At 39.7% G+C, this 19,281-nt stretch overlaps 1 protein-coding gene across 10 annotated transcripts in view; it reads right to left on the bottom strand.

Moving 5' to 3' along the window:
* The window catches only part of KHDRBS2 (KH RNA binding domain containing, signal transduction associated 2), a 349,074-nt gene extending 336,887 nt beyond the window's left edge, over positions 1-12,187 (bottom strand). For all 10 annotated transcript variants that reach the window (XR_013339753.1, XR_013339757.1, XR_013339751.1 and 7 more), the window contains exon 1: positions 12,028-12,187. Coding sequence is in view for 3 of the 10 variants with exons in the window: in XM_021525682.2 (XP_021381357.2) it covers positions 12,028-12,118 (91 nt within the window). In the remaining 7 variants the exon portion in view is untranslated. The remainder of the gene's footprint in view (positions 1-12,027) is intronic.
* Between the last annotated feature and the right edge of the window lie 7,094 nt (positions 12,188-19,281).

Raw genomic sequence — 19,281 nt, 5'->3', positions numbered from 1 at the left:
AAGAACGGTGCAAAGACCCTATTGTGAGGGCAGGAAGGTCTTCCTATCTAGGCCAGGATGCATGGGTTATTGGTTGGTACACTTGAAGAGAAAATCAAGAATTTCTAAATAAATTAACTGAGAGAAAGGATGGAGAAATCATAGGTTCAGAACTTAACTGGAAAAGACAAAGGGTTACCAAAGCAAATAAGCCGATGAGAGATGGCAGAGGAAAGCTCACTCATGGATATCTCCACAGGCTAGAGACCAACCAAACTGAAACTTGGAATGAGTAGATAATATGAGTAGTGACACTTGGGTAGGAGGCATCTCCAGGACAGAATCCAATATTCAATGATGGCATTTATGGGCAACTGTATTTTGCAGTGGTCAGTTTCCTAACAAACAACAAATGGTAAAAACATTATTACGTACTACCACCATATACTGATGTAGCACCTCACACCTACCTCCTATAGCCTGAAATTCAAGTAAGACAATGGCATCCCATGACATAGGACAATCACAAAAGGGAAACCAAAAGAATTATGAAAAAGAACATTAAAAAGAAAGTGAATATTAATTAAGAACTTCCAGGTGCAATATCCTCACTACAGGGTGCAAAACACTGAGTGACTTATTATGCACCTGTACATATAATGTAGCAGATATTATGACTTCCCTTGCCCCCACCTCCTGGTCCACTATGAAGCTTAAGCAACAGGCTTCTACACACCCAGTTCCTGGGAAAAAAAGTGCTAGAGGACTTTTGTACCCAACAGGACCACTGAGTGAGGAACTATGGAATAGATGGCACCCAGAAAAGATAGTCAGTGGGCATGGGATATTCAACCACTTCACATGAAGCAATACCAACAACCAAGGAAATTATTAATTTCAGCCTCTAAAGAAAACTTTTACTAGCAGTGATTATTCCTCAAACATGTCTTCCCAGATTATCTCAAAAAGGCATCCCTCAGTCTGATGTTCATGCAATTTACTAACACCACAGGGTTACTTCTAAAGCTCCACACAGAAATAATGGACTTCAACATGAGTTATACCTCAATTCAGGCACATGAGAACAATCTCAAAATTAACTTTGAACATCAATATCCACATTTTCTAATGACTGGATGCTTGTAAAGTTGTAGTAAACAGCTGAAAGATATCCCTTTAGGAATGAACACAAATGGACATCAAAGACTTGACTTTTTTCCCCTGCAGCTGTCAAGTATTTTTCTTAAAGTGATAGCAATAATGTTATGATAGCTGAGATTAGCTGGCACCTGAAAACTCCTTTTTAAAGGTCTCCAATAAATTATTACTGTAAAGTGGTACTATTTTTCTTTCAGAATAACTTACAGTAAGATCATTATCTCAGCAGTACTGAGACTTGCCTCTGGACCAAATATCCCTTCCCAGTCCATGTACCTCAGGCTATAAGCATTTAAATCATGAGAGATGGGGAAGTTATAGAATTCAAAGGTCACAAACTTATGGCCTTTATACTACTCAGTATTCAAAGGAGGGACAAAATTCCTAGGGGCCTTTTGTCAGCCAGATGAAAAAGCACCCTATAGGCTACTATAGGTAATAGAGATGTCTCACAGATCATGAGACAGTTTTACTTTAATTCACTCACTTATCCAATGGAAAGAAACAGATAGTGAGTTGCTGTCTAGACTGAAAGCTCCTAGGACAAACACAGGGCCACATTGAAATTATACCCTCCAATTCTGAATTCATGAACAAAGATGGTGTTAAAAAGGTATCCAAAACTTCATGTCTTGGCACGTGATCAGCTAAAAAAAACTCTAGTCTTTCAAAATCTGAAATCACTTTGATATCAATAGCAGCATCATGTACAAAGTGAAGGCGAAGGCAGGAGCAATACAATGCAGATACTTGCAGCAGATTCAGAGTTAAGAGAACTTGCTTTTACTAACCAGTATTGTGCTACTTAGCAAAACTTTATAAGATATAAACCATAATAGAAGAGTTTTCCAACAGAGGGATAGGATAACACTATTAATATTATTTTTAAAGCTTTGGAAAAGGTTTTGATGTTGTCCTATGTCTGTACAAGTTGGCAGAAATCCCAAAAGCCACCTGTGCAATAGAATTAGGAGTCAAGAATGTATTTTTAGAATGCACTGAAAAAATGTGTCATTTTCAATCTAGTAGCAAAAAGAAAAAACTTGCCCAAATCCCTAATTTACTTCCTCTCATTCACATATCCATGAAACACAAAATAGTGAACATTAAGGAAGGACTTCTGGAACCTTTAATTAAGTTTTATTCAGATAAAATGGATAGATAAAAGTAGTAAAATAAGCATTTGAAAATGCTGTTGGTTTATTTAAAAAAATAAAATTAAATTAAATTCTGTCTGAAAAGCTTCTATTAAGAATTACATAGTTTTGATACTGTGGTATTTCATGTGTTCAGATGGATCCCATAGGTGTCTGCCATCCATATATACGTGCTAAGTTACCCAGTAAATAAACACAACAATCTATGTTACAGTGATTGTCCCAGTTTTATACTAAATAGCAACTGAGATCTTTCATGTTAGTAATATCTACAATTCATAGCAGCTTCTAATTATTTTCTATTTGTCTCCAAATCAGGACATCTAAAGTCCTTAGATGGATGCAGAATCACATCAAGTTCCTGTTTTGTGTCAAAACCAACCTGCTCTATTTCCACTTTATGCTGAAAACATCTCCCACTTCCACTACAAGAAGCACTTGGATAGCTTACAGTACAAATATTCCTTAAAAAAGCATTAAATCAAAATATTTCTACCAAAAACTTAGTCCTCTCTTCCCCATTGCATCTGACATATCATTCCAGATTATTCATACACTTCAGAGCAGCCAGAGACTTTCTGTGTTGAACAGATGGTTTGTGTATTCTAACAAGCTGGTACTGCATGAACATCTTTCTGTCATGTACAACTCAACATAAACTACTGTATTTCCAGGCTACCTCACAGTTTGGTCTTCAGAAAAAGAAGAGCAACGAAATAGGTAACATGAACACCTGTTTTCTCACATTCACTGCTGACCTCGGACCCCTTTGACATTGATGAGTAAAACCTTTCTTCACAGACTTATGCACAACCTGATCTGTTGATGTCCACACTAAACCATTTGCAGCAAGAACAAACCAACCACTCCAGCAGCAACAGCATGTGGACAGCCCCTAACAAATCAAAGATAATCACGACATACTGCAATACTGCATTTACAAAGACAAAATTATCTTTTTAAATAGGAGTGTAGGATCACGAAAAGGAGTACATGCAATGTAAGAACTGGGTGTGGCGCATTACTCACCAATGGCTTTTGAGCATAGTAGTAAATTGATATAATTGATTTCTTTACCTGGATTTTCAAGTATGAGAATGATGTTATTTCAAATTTTACAATGGGCTAAATCCTACTACTTTGCATGCAAGTATTAGTGACATAATTGCAAATCTGTACTCGTGCAAAAGTTAATGCTATTCAACAGCTCTAATGCCCTATGGAGACATAAGGATAATAAGCATCATTTACCAAAACTAACTCTCTATTTTCTTGAGTTATCTGAAGACAAGAAGGAGAAAGGTCTCCTGGAATTTATTTCATTAGTCCTTAATTTGCCCTTCAAACAATAAAATAAGGGACAGTAAGTCACTTAAATTGGGTGTTGCTCCTTTCAGAAGAACTGGAGAAAAATCAGTTTAAATTAAAATGGGAAAGTCAGGGAAATAGCTCCATAGCTGCAGCAAATCAGTGTAGTTCTAAGTATCTAGGAAGAACAATGTTTCACTCCTTCCCCAGATGGAGCTCACATTCTGACTTCAGAGCAACCCCTGACAATACCAAAATGTTCTTTCCACAATCTCAAAGAAGACAAAATGCAACAAACAAGTTTGCTTAGAAATATTTAGAAAAATTGGCAATATGAGCATTCATTAGCAGAAACACAGAGACAAAAATTTACACTGTGACAGGTAAGTTTACTCAATTTTTCAATACTGAAAAGCCATTTTAAAACGTACGCACATGGTCCCTGAGTTCACGGCAAATTCTCTAACTTCAAGTATTTAAAAGAGAGCTTTGAAACATACACTTAAATCCCAAGGAACATTTGGAACATTGAACTAGGAGATTTGTTTTCTTTCTCCAGTGCTCAAACCTCTCAGGCAAACTTTTTCCTTGATTTGCAGCGCTGCTATTTGGAAGCTGACTGATTATGAACCAGGGGCTTTGACCCCTACTTTTGCTGAAGACACACCTGTGTTTAGCAAAGCCAAAATGCTTCTACTACAAAACAAATAAACATTCTGTTCCAGATCCAAAGCAGAGCAAAAAGGAAGAATGCAGGTTTTGATAAATCTTTTACAGACTAGCACACACTATTATTTTTTCTAATAGTTATACTGATTACCAGAATTTAAAGTATTTTATGAATCAAAAGTTTTTGACTTTTTTTTCTACATCTATCAGTGTAACCCTTACAACAAGGGATAGATGCTAGAATAACTGATGAGACTTCAGCAGGTGCAGAGGAATTCTAAAACAGCAGTGACCTGTCCTGTGTCTCTCAGCCTTTGCATCATGCTAACCCAAGAACAATAAACAGGAATGACCAGTGCAAACACAGCATTTGACGATTTTAAGATGTCTCTGGTTGTATCATATGTAGCCATATATGACCATCAAAACTTTGTACCATCTTAATTTAAGTGTGGTTTATTTTCAGTATTGCCATATTAGCATTATTAGAAGTTTCACTTGATAATTTTTTGTTTGAATTCTGAAATTCCCTTTCCACAGCAAACGTTCTGAAGTCAAGAATAGGCAGACATTTCAGGAGGGTTTTTTTTGAGGGAAGTGGGGGAGTTAGAGGTTTTTAGTCTGCTGAAAGTCTTAAATAATTCTTCTAGTTTTTATTAGTTTCAGCCCTTTTTAGGATAAGGAAATAGCTGTACTAATTTCCAGCAGGATTCTAATTAAAATATGACAGGATTTACAGTGGACTGTAATAAGCAGGATTATTTCTGCCTGAAGATTTAAAAAACAGTAATTTTGCACCAAAAGTAATAAAAATACTACACATTTCTTATGAAGCTCTTTTCACATAGCGATCTCAAAGATTAGAATGAAATTCAGCATCAGTCTACATCTTACAGATGCAAGTTTTAGAATGTATTCACTGAAGATATGTAGGACAAGTCAAGACTCCATGTACTATGTACATGAGATCTTAACAGGAATATTAAGGTTTTCCATTTTTCTGATCAGACTGCACAATCTTATTTGCGTATACAGCCAAAGATTAAACTGCAGCATGAGTAAAGTTCTATACTTTACACACCTGATTTTAAAAACTGTCTGCTTCCTTGCTTATTCTGATATAGTGCACTGATACCCATCCAAGGACTGAAAAATGCAAGGTGAAGAAAAGATGAATGCATACCTTCACAATACTTAGCAAGGTCCACCTGCAAAACTGACTTTTTTTTCCTATTGTGTATGCTTTCTTAGCACTTCAAATCCCTGATGAAAACACTCTTCTTATTATTTATTCTCAAAATATTTTTAAAAATTTTGTATATTCTAAGATCAGCTGTGACAACACGGAATTTTCCTCCACATTCAGCAGTCTAGTAGAGAAAAGAGATTTAACCGAAGCAGTTAAAAGCAGCTTCTTTTTGAAAAGGCACTCTAACCCTGAACTGAGGCACCAAGTGACTGCAGGGACCCTGCTGATCCAGAAAACAACTATTTCATAAAAGCAGCATTTGTAGCCTACAGTACAGCTACAAGGCACAGAAAGGTGTAACATATTCCCATTTTAATAAACCTTTGAGAAGAACTACTAAGCAGAAGCTACATTTATGCCTTCTAAAGTAAGGCCCAAGACATCTCATACTTTGAGCCTGAAACCTGTGTCCTCGTGTCATGGAGGAACTGTTTCACTCCCATGGCACTGCTTTGGTGGGTTAGGCAGATGTGTAGCCTTTATTGGAAGATTCATGCACAGGTCACTGCTGATCATATCAGATTTTATAGACTACTAAATAGCCCAGCATGCTCCAGTGAATTTCATTGTCAGTATATATTTTCTGCATATTGACTAAATGAGAAAAGTATACATGCAATGAAGAAGAATTTGATGTGTCTGTTGGACCCGATGAGCCCTTTCCCAGAAGGTGCCAGGATATGAAGCTCTATTTTGGCATGTGGAGCCCAATCATGCCACCTCCTGGTTAGGAATGGCCACTCTATTCTACACATTACACAGGTGTTCAGTGCTTAGGAAGTTAACAGTTGACAGGAATGTTCTACTCAGCTATCCAGGTATTCTGCCTTCTTGTGGTACTAACCACAAATATTAACAATTTTCCAAATTCTTGACCTTTATAATGCTTACTTAGAGGTATAGAGGAAGAGAGATGGACAGTTACAGCAGTTGTACTCTGAATGTATATACCAAGGAGACTAAATATGACAAAAATTTACTAAAAGAATTCCCAGGATGAGTAAAATATATTCTTCTCCTTCAAGGAAAACATTCATGTTGCCAAAAAAACTAGCACTTTGTTGATGAGACTGGGCATCCAGATAAACCTCAGCAAATAACTTTGACATTCCCTTCAACAGTTGGTACTAAGTTCTGCTAGTTGCACTAAATCACACCTTTAGCAACTCTACTGATTCAAACAGTATTTAAAGAGCAAAGTATCTTTTATTTTAAAACAGGGTATCAGAATCTAACCTTCAATTACTGCACTCACATTGTTGCCTCTTTGCACAACAATTTACTGTGTTTCAAAGTACATGTTTTCTAAGATCACAGATCAAATGGTCCTAAGTGGCTTCAGATGTCTGAAAGAATTTTATTATTTTTATTCTTTACATCACATCTATAGTTTCTTTTTTCTCTCTCTGAAGCAAGTCTGCCTTTTATGACTAAGAAGCTGGGGTCAATACAAACATAACATTTGCTTTGTTATACTCATTCTAACATTTTATAATATTATATTTTCCATAAATCTGGTTATCACTTGGGATTCATCTGCATTACATTCTACAAGGCAAAAGCATGTCCTAAGTGGCTATACCAGTCAATAGATCGTATTTGTATTACAAGGACTGTCTGATAGCCCACTACACGCAATAGAAAAATTCCCATTAACTTTAGTCAGCTTTGAACCAAGTCTGTAATGCCTAGCACATCACTACTTTATAGAAATTGCAAGTATCTTGTATTCATCTAGAGTTTGCACTTTCTATTGAAAAGGTTCCAAATGATCAATACAAATCTAGTTCCTAATGAAACCAAGGTACCTAAAATACACACTCTGAATATTAGCATGTTTCCTGAGTCAACTCAGGTTGACTACCAGGAGTTTACAGTGCATTTCTTGAGACAGCAAAGCAAACAATGATTAATACCAACTATTTTGCGAATACAGATTTTTCTCACGTGATGTAAACATCAGGAATAAAAGAAACAATAAGCAAAATAGTGACCACTCACAGATTAATATTAATGTATAAATTTATGTTTACATTTTACATTAATCTTATTTTAGTCAAAAGGCTTGTTGAGACAAGTGAAGTCATAAATTTGCAAGCATATTTTAACGAGTAGTTTTCAATGAAAAAAATGATAAAAACTAAAAAGTATCAGAAGCCTGGTTTTAGCAGGTCATAGGCTTGATCAACAGCCTTTCACATCTAGGGCTAAGGATACGATTGTCATATTCTATATTTCCAAGACAAATAATTTTCATGTAACAACCTTATTATAATCCCAGGTTTTTAACAAAAACACACTCATGAACTAAGGTTGCATCTTTATATGAAAAGAACATCAATCTCCAATAGTTCAAATAAACCCCAAACCTACCTATGACAGTGTATTAGTTAAAATACTGAATATAAGACAAAATAAATTGCATTATGTCAACAGTTTTGTACTAGCCAGAACTCCTACTGCAAGTTTGTATGAGAACCTACTAACGCTCAGTGTAAAGGCAAATGTTTTGAATAATCATGTCCCATCCTACAAGAAGCCTGCATGGGGATGATAGCTGAGCTATATAAATCTAATTTACACAACTTTGAGATTTAACGAACTCTGCTAGGCCATATGGAATGACCTAGGGACTTAATTCAAGATTAAAGGCCTGATTCTCATTGCCTTCAGAATGCCAGCTGAAATTCTGAGGTCAATTGCACTGTCATTATAAGAGAGAGAAATTAGCTACCTCATTACCCTAGTAATGCTGATATTTCCATGGGGAGAGATGCTCTTACTTTGGCCAGCTCTTTCCAATAGGTCTTTTTCCTTTATGTTTATATTACAAAACACAGAGCTGGTTTTAAGATCACATTATGCAAGATATTCCACAGCTGCATACATATAAAGAGACACATACACACATATAAATATATATACACACACACACATATATAATTTGCTTGACCTCACAAACTACATAGACAATTAGCTGACACTTTAGCCTATTAAATGGAATGCTGATATAAAACCAGTTTAGAACTACCAAACACTTCCAGCTGGTTGTACCTTTCTATGCCATCCACACCTTCAGAGCTGAAGTGACACACTTATTTTTTATAGTCATAATCACAGACATCTTACACAAAGCAATAAATATTTATAAACATGGAGAAGTAACACATATAAGGAGCTGGTAGCTCTGATGGTAGAGAACAGCACTAGAACCAAGCAGCTCCCAGTTCCTCCCGGAGCTCTGGAGTGTGCAGCAGTATAAGCACAAGCTGGGTAAAAAAGGTACTGCCCAAGAACATGCTCTTCACTTTTGACATTTTTTATCTAACCAAGTATTACCTGATGTCATAGATTTATCAGGACATATCCTCACTAAACGGAGAACAATCTTACCTGAGAAAATAACTACTGGTATTAAGTATACAACAGCATAGTTTAAAACTATACATGAAACAGGGACAATCTTCCAGCTCTTATAACAGCCTAGTACACAAAACGGTTCACTTGACACAGAAAAGCCCTTTCCAATAGATGGAGATTAGCCTATTCTTTAGAGTTCAACTACCTGTTACAATTAAAAGGTATTCAATTTTCATTACTGAATGGATTATAGTCTCAGAATAAGTATGTTCAATGCATTTTGCAAAAGTTTGAAAAAACTTAGGGTGAGGCAAATATCATTAGCCACTCACAAGTCCTCCTAGTAGATGACTTACCAATGACTTTTCCATTTCCAATAGTGCAACAGTCATGTAGGATCTACTTCTACATGAAACGGGCTATGACCCATGGGAAATAAGTATCTTCTGATTAAGGCACTCAATTGGCCATTCAGTGTTAGAATCCACAACAGATTCCCTCAGGGATTTTTAAAGAAATCAGGTTTTGTCTCCACACTTTGTATTTAAATAGCACTAGTACCTTCTACCTTCATTAGGACCTTACCTTTCTTTCTGTTGTTTGGCATGTATGTAAATAGTCTGCCAAAGGAAATGTCCCTTTTCTGGGGATTATACCAGACCCAGGCAAGGACTAAAATAAGTGATTTCTAGTCATCACTTAATGGTGAGGGATAAATAGCTACTGATTGAAGTATGCATCTGAAACAGGTCAACCTGAAGGACACAGACCCACATATTGAAAACATAAGAAATATGTTGGTGTAAATATTGGTTAAGTACACCAAAACACACAAACAAAGAAAGACCACGCAACAGATTCAAACAAACAAAAGAAATTATTGGGGGAAAATGGGTAGTCTTATCTTTACAAGTAAATCCACTCTTGCAAATGAGAAGCATTTTTCTGGAATACTTATTGCTTGTGTGCCCTTCTGCGGTTTCTCACAGGAACACAACTGTTCTCAACCTTGGGTTTTAGCAGCCAATATGAAACAACACAGCACTTTCAAGTCAGACTGAATGCTTGAGGCTCTGAGCTCCAAAGCAAATCTACACTTATGTATTTGATACAAAGTGTGCTGGCAATCAAAAATGCTTAGGACACCATAAAAAGAACACCTGGCTGGTATCGTTAGGGATGTAGCTGATTGCACGTTACATTCTAAAGAACAGAAATCCAGAGTCTGGAAAAAATATTTCATCGTTAATATAACCTAGAAATTACTCACTACTACAGAGATCCTTGCACCAGGATCCCATTTTCTTCTGGCACTCAAAAAAGAAAATTCTGCCCTTTCTATTTATGCCCAGCAGCAACCAGTGCATTAATTTTAATTTTCTTAAGTAGTAACATTCTTACTATGGTTAAGTGTTTTAACAGTCGTCATATGTTCGACTCTAAAACAAATGTCTAGAAAGCTTGACAGATGGTGTTTTGAAGGATAATGCCAGGTACCTGGTGTGAATCTGACATTAGCATTCTCTCAGACAACTCACCTTCATCTTTTAAAAAATCCAGTGAAATAATGCATAGTCCTACTTAGGCCAAGAAGGAATGAGAAAATCGTTCATTTATTCAATCTCACAGTTGCTCAAAATGCAACTTCTACATGAACTTGATACCTAGAAAAAACAATTTTCCTTTTACTTTTATTTGCCTACTTTCGGTTTTGTCCTTCCTGCATTTTCCTCCTTTCCCAGACACTCACACACACACTCTCAGAGGATACTTCCCCCCTCTGGGAAAAGACCGAACTGCAAGGTTCAAAAAATACATTCCTCTAAGAAATAAGGACTTAGTTTATGGTATGATTATAAGAAAAACAACTATAAAAAGTAGCATGGCTGCCTCTTTAGCAGCAAGACAGCTATGACAAAACGGTACTAAATGGGTCTGTATTCATACTGAAATTCAGTATGAATTTTAAAGCTATCAAACAGAAGCACTCCAACAAAACCTGGACTCAGTATCTTCATTCACAATCAATAAAACATACATTAAGGAAAGACAATATAAAAACTGCTGACAGAGGAAAAACACTTACTGCTTAGCATGGTAAATCTGAATTAGTTATGATTTTCTTTAGGTCATAAACAGAACTTGGGAAATTATTTGCCACCTCTGAGTTTATTTGAATGTGTGACTCTCAGGGGCCTGACCATATATTTCTTTGCTTTAATCTCTTTTAAAAACTTAATAGGTTGTCTTGATTTATGCATCATTCTTTACTACTTCTTTTCAACATTAGGTTCCAAGTTTAACAGGGATTTTATAAAGACTATTAAATATCTAAGAAGAAAAACATGTATAAGAGGAACTTAAAGGATTACACTTTTGGCAAAAGTTAAAATTCCATACCACGAGGTCTTCACGCAACCGCTATACTGAGCAATTATTACAAGAGAGACTAAATGATAAACTTTTTAAAGAACCTTTAGGCGAGGTCCAACTAAAACTCTACTCCAACTAAAGCAAGGAAAGGAGGGCGAGCTACAATGAGTATCCAAATGTTATAACCAGTGTATTCTGATCTCCGCACAAAACCAAGAGGAAATCATCATGTCCTGGATGAAACTGTCATGAAATTGATAAGCCATATCAAATCAATGTCTGACATCGCGCAGTCGACTAAAAACAGCGCCGCATTAACGGCATGATAGTATCACCATATAAACCTTATTACTTCAGCGTGGAAAACAGGATATAACGAATGCAATGAGACGCCAGCATCTGTCTTTGTGTAAGTGAGCCCGGGAACCAGGGGAGCGCCTCCCGCACAGGCGACCCAGCCGCGGCAGCGCCGGCGCACGGCGGGGAGCGAGCGCGGGCGGCGGGGAGCGAGCGCGGGCGGCGGGCAGCGGGGCGCTCGCTGCGGCCGCCGGCGGCTGCTGCCGGACGGGTCCCTCGGCAAGGCTCCGGGGCGGCCCCGGGCGCCCGAGCCCCGAACCGCCGCCGCCCCGACCCCACGCGCGACCGGGTCCCGCCGCGGGCCGCTCCGCCGCCCACCGGCCCGGACACCCGAGTTCGCTCCCTGTCAGTCGGCCGGGGCCGCCAAGCCCACCCCGAGGAGCGCCCCGGCCGGGGGAGCGCGGCGCGGAGCCTCACCGTCTTCCAGGAGGCGCATCGCGTGAACAAAGCAGGGATCCAGGCTGTCCTTCTCGGCCATCAGCTCGGGCAGGTACTTGTCCTGCTCCATCGCCGCGGGCACGCCGGGCGGGCTGCGCGGGATGCCGGGCTCGCCGCTCCGCGCCCTCGGCCGCCCGCTCGCCGCTGGCCGCGCCGGGGCCGCCCCGCGGGTGCCGCCGCCCCTCGCGCGGCGGGCGCTGCCCCGGCCCCGCCTCCGCCTTCCCCTCGCGCCGCGCGGGGGCGGGCACGTGCGCGGGTCGCCGCGCGCCGCTGCTCGCGCGCCTTCGCCCCCCCGCCTCCTCCTCCCGCCACTGAGCGACCCGCGGCCACCCGCGGCCTTAAGTAGGGAGGCGGAGCCAGCCGGGCCCCGCCCCCGCCGCTCCCATTGGCGGCTCCGCCGCGCCGGGGGCAGACTCGCCGTGCCATTGGCTGTCGCCAGGCGGGGCCCGCGGCCGGCGGGCGTCCGCGGAGGTGTGTGCGCCTGCGTGTGTCTGTGTCTGTGTTGTGGTTTAGGACTGGTATTACCTAATTTACCGCTTCCACTAAAACCACGCTGCAGCTCGCTCTCCCCACCCTTTCCCCATTCCCCGTGGCAGGCTAGAGAGGAGGATTGGAGGAATTGAAGGTAAAGATCACGGGTTGGAATAAGAACAATTTACTGGAAACAGCAATGAGATAAGAAAATGAGCAGTAACAGCAATTATATTAAAAACAAAAGTGTTCGAGAGAGATAAGTGATTCTCATGCAAAATGATTAGAATCGAGGTTACCTCGCCGCACCCACCCCGCGCTTACTGAACCAGAAGGAACCCCTTTTTTAAGGAAGAGACTTCTTTCCCCCCTAAGTCCAGCACCGGCAATGACCTGAGGTGATAGCGGAACAGCCTCTGGGTCCTGGCCATGTCCCCTCCCGGCTACGGCCAAAATTAACTCTGTCCAGGCAGGAACCAGGACAGTCTGTGCGTCTGTCACTGTGTGTGTGCTGTGTCTGTCTGTGTGTCTGTCTGCGTGCAGCTGTGTGTGCCAGTTTCTGCGTGCCAGCGCGAGTGCGTGTCCGTGAGTGGCGTCCGTGGTGCCGGTGCGCGCACGCGTGACCGTGTGCGGCTGTGCCGGTGCTGCGCCTGTGGGAGAGCGGGCACGTGTCCGTGTTTGTGTGTGAAACTGTGTGTGTTTGTGTGAAACTCCGTGTGTGCGTGAAACTGTGTGTGTGTGTGGGCGTGCACTTGTGTGAAGCTGTGCGCGCGTGTATGAAACCGTGTGTGCGTGCGTGAAATTGCGTGTGTGTGTGTGTGTGTGAAACTGTGCGCGCCTGTGTGAGACTGTGTGTGAGAGAGAGCGGGCTGCGCGGGAGAGGCCGTGCTGCGGTGCTTTCTGTGAGCCTGGCGGTGGTGTCTGTGCCCCTGTGCTCGTTTGTCCACGCGTGTCTCAGCGTGCCTGTGCCGCCGGTGTCGCTGCGTGGGCCGCCCTGCCCGTGCACGCCGGTGATGTGCTGGCAGTGGCCGTGTCCCTGCGCGGGGCCGCGGCTCCGTGCCCGCCGTGAGCCGCCCGCCCGCCCGCCGGGCGCTGTCCGCGGTGCTGGAGCCGGGAGGCAGCGGCTCTGCCCGGCTCTCTCTCCCTTCCCTCCCCGGCGGTGCCTCCCCCGAGCTCCGCCGCGCTCCCCGGGCTTCTCGGCCCTCCGCGGTCCGGGGACACGCCTCGCTAAAGCGGTGCCGCATCGGCGGCGTGGCCGTGCTGGAGCTGCCAGGCAGCTTCTCCCCTGAGGGTATGATGAGCATCAGCGGCCGGGCGCCGCCGCTCACAGACCGCGCCGAAAATGTCTGCCCGTGCCTGCTGTGCGCAGCTGGAGAGGCGCAGCCGGGGCCCGGGGGTCCTGTGGAAAGGGCGATCTCTGTCGAGGAATGCCGTGCTGCAGCTCCCACGGCCACGCCTGACAGAATTAGAACTATTATGCAATTAAAGTGTCTACAGCTTGGGTAAATAAAATTTATTTTAATTAGGGTTTAGCTTTAAGTATACATTTACTTTAGGTTATATTTATTCAGGATTTTGCCCCAACAGACCATACAGGAATGTGTTTTGATTTCGAAAGTAAACAAATATGTCTAAGTCATCTCAACTCATTAAAATTCCATTTGTGGGACCTCAAGAACAAGCAGTCTATGGCACCATACAACATTTTGTGCTCAACCCCTATGTCACATTCTTAGTATGTACCACTAATACTACTATCTTAGTATTTATTCTAATGAAATAGACAGTTGTTGCAATAATACATTTGTGAATGGCCTAGTACTGTTCAAGTATTTTTGTTGCTGTAGAGGAATTTAGATTTTGGGGTCTTTTTCTTTGTGGTTTTGTTTTGGTTGGGGGGAGTTGGCAGAGGAAGAAGGAATGAAAAAGATAAAAATCAAAGTAAAATCTTTATAATGGCATCCACAAGGTTTTGAATGTGTTGTACAGACATTATATAAAGATTTGATGTGCGATGTTTTCAAAATTCTAAGATATGTGCAGGCAACGTTTACGCAATTTCCACTCGGCATGCAAATAATTGAGGGACAGCACGTGTTTACAAAAATATGTAGAGAATGTCGGTGACCGATGCCTTATTATTCTGTAGTATTTCTAGAAGGGAGGAATAAAATACCTGAGAACAAATCTCCTTGCTGAGAAAGAATAGGAGCAGGAAAATAGTTGGTTTCAGCAAACTTATAAAACACTGAGGAAGCAGAGAAGACTGATAGCAGAATTGAAAGGTTTAATAGTCAATCAGCTTTTACTACAAATTTTGTGTGGGGATAAAGGGAAGACATAAGTCCTTCTTTAAAAAACAAACAAATAAAACAAAGAAAAGCGCAGAACTCAGATAGTTTATTAATAATTTACCCTGATTCAATTTACTGCATGAATAGTTCTCCTTTCCCATTTAACAGCGTAGGAAGAAATAGTGGTGTTTGCAACACAGCTCAGGTCTGTCTTGCTCAAAAGCTTGCCTGTGTCATCAGATTGTATTTCTGCACTTCTGTTTTCCAGAACAATTCAGGCAGGTGCTCCACAGTTCAGAAAGACAGCAGGCCAATGATAGGTGTGTTCTCCTAAAGCAACTTCAAGTTGAATGTAAGCCATCCCCCCAGAAGTAATCCTGGTCTGGTAGCTTTCAAGACATACCATATGGGCATGTATACGGAAAATGAATTTTGGGTGTTTTCCATCTGGGGTGTTATAGGAATAATGCTACTTTAGTCTGTTTAATTGTACTTAACCTACTTAGATCACAGGAAGCTTTGACTTACACACCTTTAAATTTTTTAAACAATAGGAAGTGCTAAATTCATTAAACTCTTTTTTTTCTGGTCAAAGAGGTAGACAGCAGGTTTCATTACACATATTTTTACAGCAAACTAGACAGAAACAAGTTCTGTGTAAGTTCATTTGTGAAAACTTATAAAGTTAAATTGACTTTCAGTGATACTTAGGCTGCAAAGCCACTGAGATACCTTTCTGAATTTCACCTTATACCTCATTAAAAATAAAAAAAGGCATTAAAATCTGTCAGACAGGAAATATAGACTTCTAATGACATCAAACATGACTTCATTGCTAGTTGGAGATCAATTTTTTTCACAGCGCTACTAAAAACCAAAGACACATTTTACAACTCTTTAGTTTGAAGTGTCAAGACAAATTGAAGTTTATCTGTACTATATTTTTTAATGCTAAGTCTGATAATGAAATGGATCGCAGCATAACAGATTGCAGTTTATTCAAAGACAGAACAGGTAAAAATCAGTATGTATTCTTGCCAGTGCCATCCAAATACATTGTATTATCATGTAGAACTGAAGTCAAAAGGCAGTGGATCCAAGCAATTGAAGAAAAACCCCAAACCTTGCATTTGCTTATTCAAAAATTATTAAATCTTTTAAGAATTTGCAGTAGAATGAATGGTCAGTGTGAGCTCAATTAGAATGAGCTGCCCTTCTGACACCTCGCAATAAAGTTGATACAATAATTTAAATGAATAGTTAACTATGTGTGTGGGAGTAGACAGAGGACCACATACATCAAAAAAATCAGAATAGTCAAGAGTTTTGTATTTCAGAAATTCAATTTGCTTTGAAATTTCTTTACTGGTTCATTTGCTTTAGCTATGAGTAAGGGTTATCTGGTTCCTGAACCAAATGCTGATGAGCATTAAAAAAGAAAAAAAATAGGGACTTTCTTCTATAATCTAAGTAACCATCTCCGTCTCTGAAAGTAGAATTATAATAGACAATATATCTAACAAAGAGGCAGCAGTGCATGTGCAAAAAAAGAAGGAATTGCCCCCACATTCTTTACTATAGTTTATTTAATTCCTTCTTTGAATACAGTCTATACCCAGGCTCCATCTGATCTCTTCATGCTGTCTTATGGATACCAGTTCTTGTACCTGGTGATTTCATGGTTTGATCATGGGACAACTGAACATGCACAAAAGTTGTTTCCTTGTAACAGCACTCAGATGATGTACTGAGTGCTGATGCACTGGCTTTGGGCAATGGTGGGTCCAGGTGGAAGTGGCTACACCTTCTCCTTGTAGAGGCCAGCCTTGTAGACTACCACACGGCCAACAGCTTGCTGGATAATCCAGAAGGCAAATGTGCATCAGCAGATCATTTTCAGACTATCCCAGGCACAGCAGAAGACTCAGCCATATATGGTCCAACACAGACATAGTTGATATCTGCGGTAAGTCACTGATTTCCACAGGGTTTTGGTCTCTTCACTCGTACAGCTTCTTAAATTGACACATTCTTTACAGATTAGTTATTAGTCTATAAAAATCAAATAAATCAGCTTCCCTTAAAAAAATATATCATTACTTACTTATTTCCTTTCAAGACATTAAATAGTTTCATAAACTCAGTGAACCTAAAACCCTAGAAGAGTTCAGTGTGAGTTCCAGGTATAAAAGAAATTCTGTCTTATGCTATGACTGGGTTTATGACACCCACATTACAAGTTCTTAGTTCATCAAAACAAATAAAATTATATATGTTACAGCTTTAATTCATATTAGCATTCTTGAGATTCTGTAAAGAAAAAAGTAACAGAAAATTTAACTCAGGGTAAATGCCATGGAAGATAGCATAATTTCACTGAAAGGTCTCCTTCATCATTAATTTGGGAAAATTTTAAGCAATATAATAAAGTATAACACAGCAGCTAAACACAGAAAAAAAAGCTTAAATAGAAGCAAAGAATAAAATGCAGCCTAGAATTTTTGTCTTCTTTCTTCCTTGTGATGCTAACAAAACTGACATGGAAATTGTGACTCTATAACATAACTTTTTCCTCTCCACATGGAAGTAAAGACCAGGCCTTATATTTTGCTTGCTAATGTTTGAAGTCCTACCTCTGCTGTTCATTCTGACCTTTATATTACTGCTTATCCATTGAGGGTAGCTCAAACACTTCCACAAAAATCTTCTCTGTGATCATAGCACAGTCTCCATTCACCTGTTCTCTCTAACTTTAGCACTATCAATAAGCCTGAATTTATCTTTCAACCTTATCTCCGAGATTTAGAGCTGTTCCTTTTTATACAAAACCTCTGTTTACATGGCTTTCTGATTTCCTTTTCACTTGATACAAAATTATTTCTTTTCTGCCTTTATTTTACGTTTTCCCTTTCTGCTTACTTTTTTCACTGTCTTTTCCCAGTATGCAAGTCTCCCTTTAATACGAATTTCTCCCTTGAAGTATAACAAGAAGAAGAAAACTAATGGACAAACAGTGGTACAAATAAGGTGATATGTGGTATAGAGTAATAGAATTGCAGTTTCCAGACTTCTAGGACTCTGAGCTAATCCTTCAGTTCATAGTTATGTGCCAATTATTCAGCACAGCAATTTAGAGAAGTTGGTAGTCTCATGGAGCTTTAGGCATGTAAAAATCACATCTGAGTCTAGTCCAGTCACCACAGGCACCCTTTACCATCAGGAGGTTGAAACAAGCTCTTGCAGCTGTTCATTCATCTGACCTGCAAGTACCTATCTTCGGTTGAGATGAGTCATCCTATGAGAAATCTGATTTCTCTCCACTGGATAAAAAGTCAGTAACTAGATTATACATAAACATCTATTTTGTACATAACAACATTAATAGAAATTAATTCAAACATATTTCAGTAGTGTGTGACAATAGAGTCCTGAGGAGTTTCTCATTATATAACAAATGAAGGAACTGAAAAATAATTCTTCCAAAAAGTGCACGTGATTTGCATGACAAGATGTATTCTACTTCAAGCATATAGAGGCTGAAAGAGAGAATATGCTCAAAATAAAATGACACAATTCATTTGAGAAAAAAAAAAAGAGGGATGCATGCATATATTTTATCTAAGATGTAAGTAAATGTACAGATGCACAAAGAAAATACTATATCCAAATGAGAATAAAATTGTTTAGAGAATGCAAAGGATATAAGCTAGAAATAAGGAGATTATATTACACATAGGAAAATGTATATTGAATATAACAAACTACTTTTGCCATTTTATTTAGCAAGTGAACTTGCATGAAAATTAGAAAGCAAAGAAAGGGAAACTTGTAGATATGGATGTAAGAAAGCTGGTAATATGTATAGTTCTGCTTTTCTGTGGATTTGGTTTGCTTTGGGGATTTGGTGGTATTTCTTTGGTTAGTTGGTTTTGGGGTTTGTGGGCTTTTTGTGGTGTTTTTGTTTTTCTCCAGTACATTCATAAATTTTTATCCAGTTTTGGTTTAAGTTCTGTTCAGAGAATATTCATTTGTAATTGATTAATTAGCAGTTGAATTTAGTTAACTTTGCTTCCTTAAGAAGGATACAATGGAGACAACTCCCTGATCTCAATTATTTTATTGATCAGGTACACAAACCCCAAATCCAGACAATGAGATTAAAATATGTGTTATTAATCTATTGGTCTGTTGCAATTTTGCAAAACCTGGAATGAGGAAAATTCAACAAATTACTTAATATAAGTCTATTTATACATTTACAATGTATAACTCTAGAGAATTTAGCCGGTTCCCACTTACTCATCAGAAGTGTAGAAGTATAAATGGAAAAATTCCAGATTAATCACTCACAGATGGTATTCATCTGGCAATCTTAAAATGCAATATGTAAAACTAGAAAACATCCAAAACATCAACAAACTGAACAAAGAAGAAAAATCTCCATTAAACAAATTTCAAGATACTTGAC

The sequence above is a fragment of the Lonchura striata genome, chromosome 3, assembly GCF_046129695.1.
Source record: "Lonchura striata isolate bLonStr1 chromosome 3, bLonStr1.mat, whole genome shotgun sequence".
Lineage (NCBI taxonomy): Eukaryota > Metazoa > Chordata > Aves > Passeriformes > Estrildidae > Lonchura > Lonchura striata.
The sequence above is the reverse complement of the archived record's forward strand: the minus strand, read 5'-3'. Positions and strand labels throughout refer to the sequence as shown.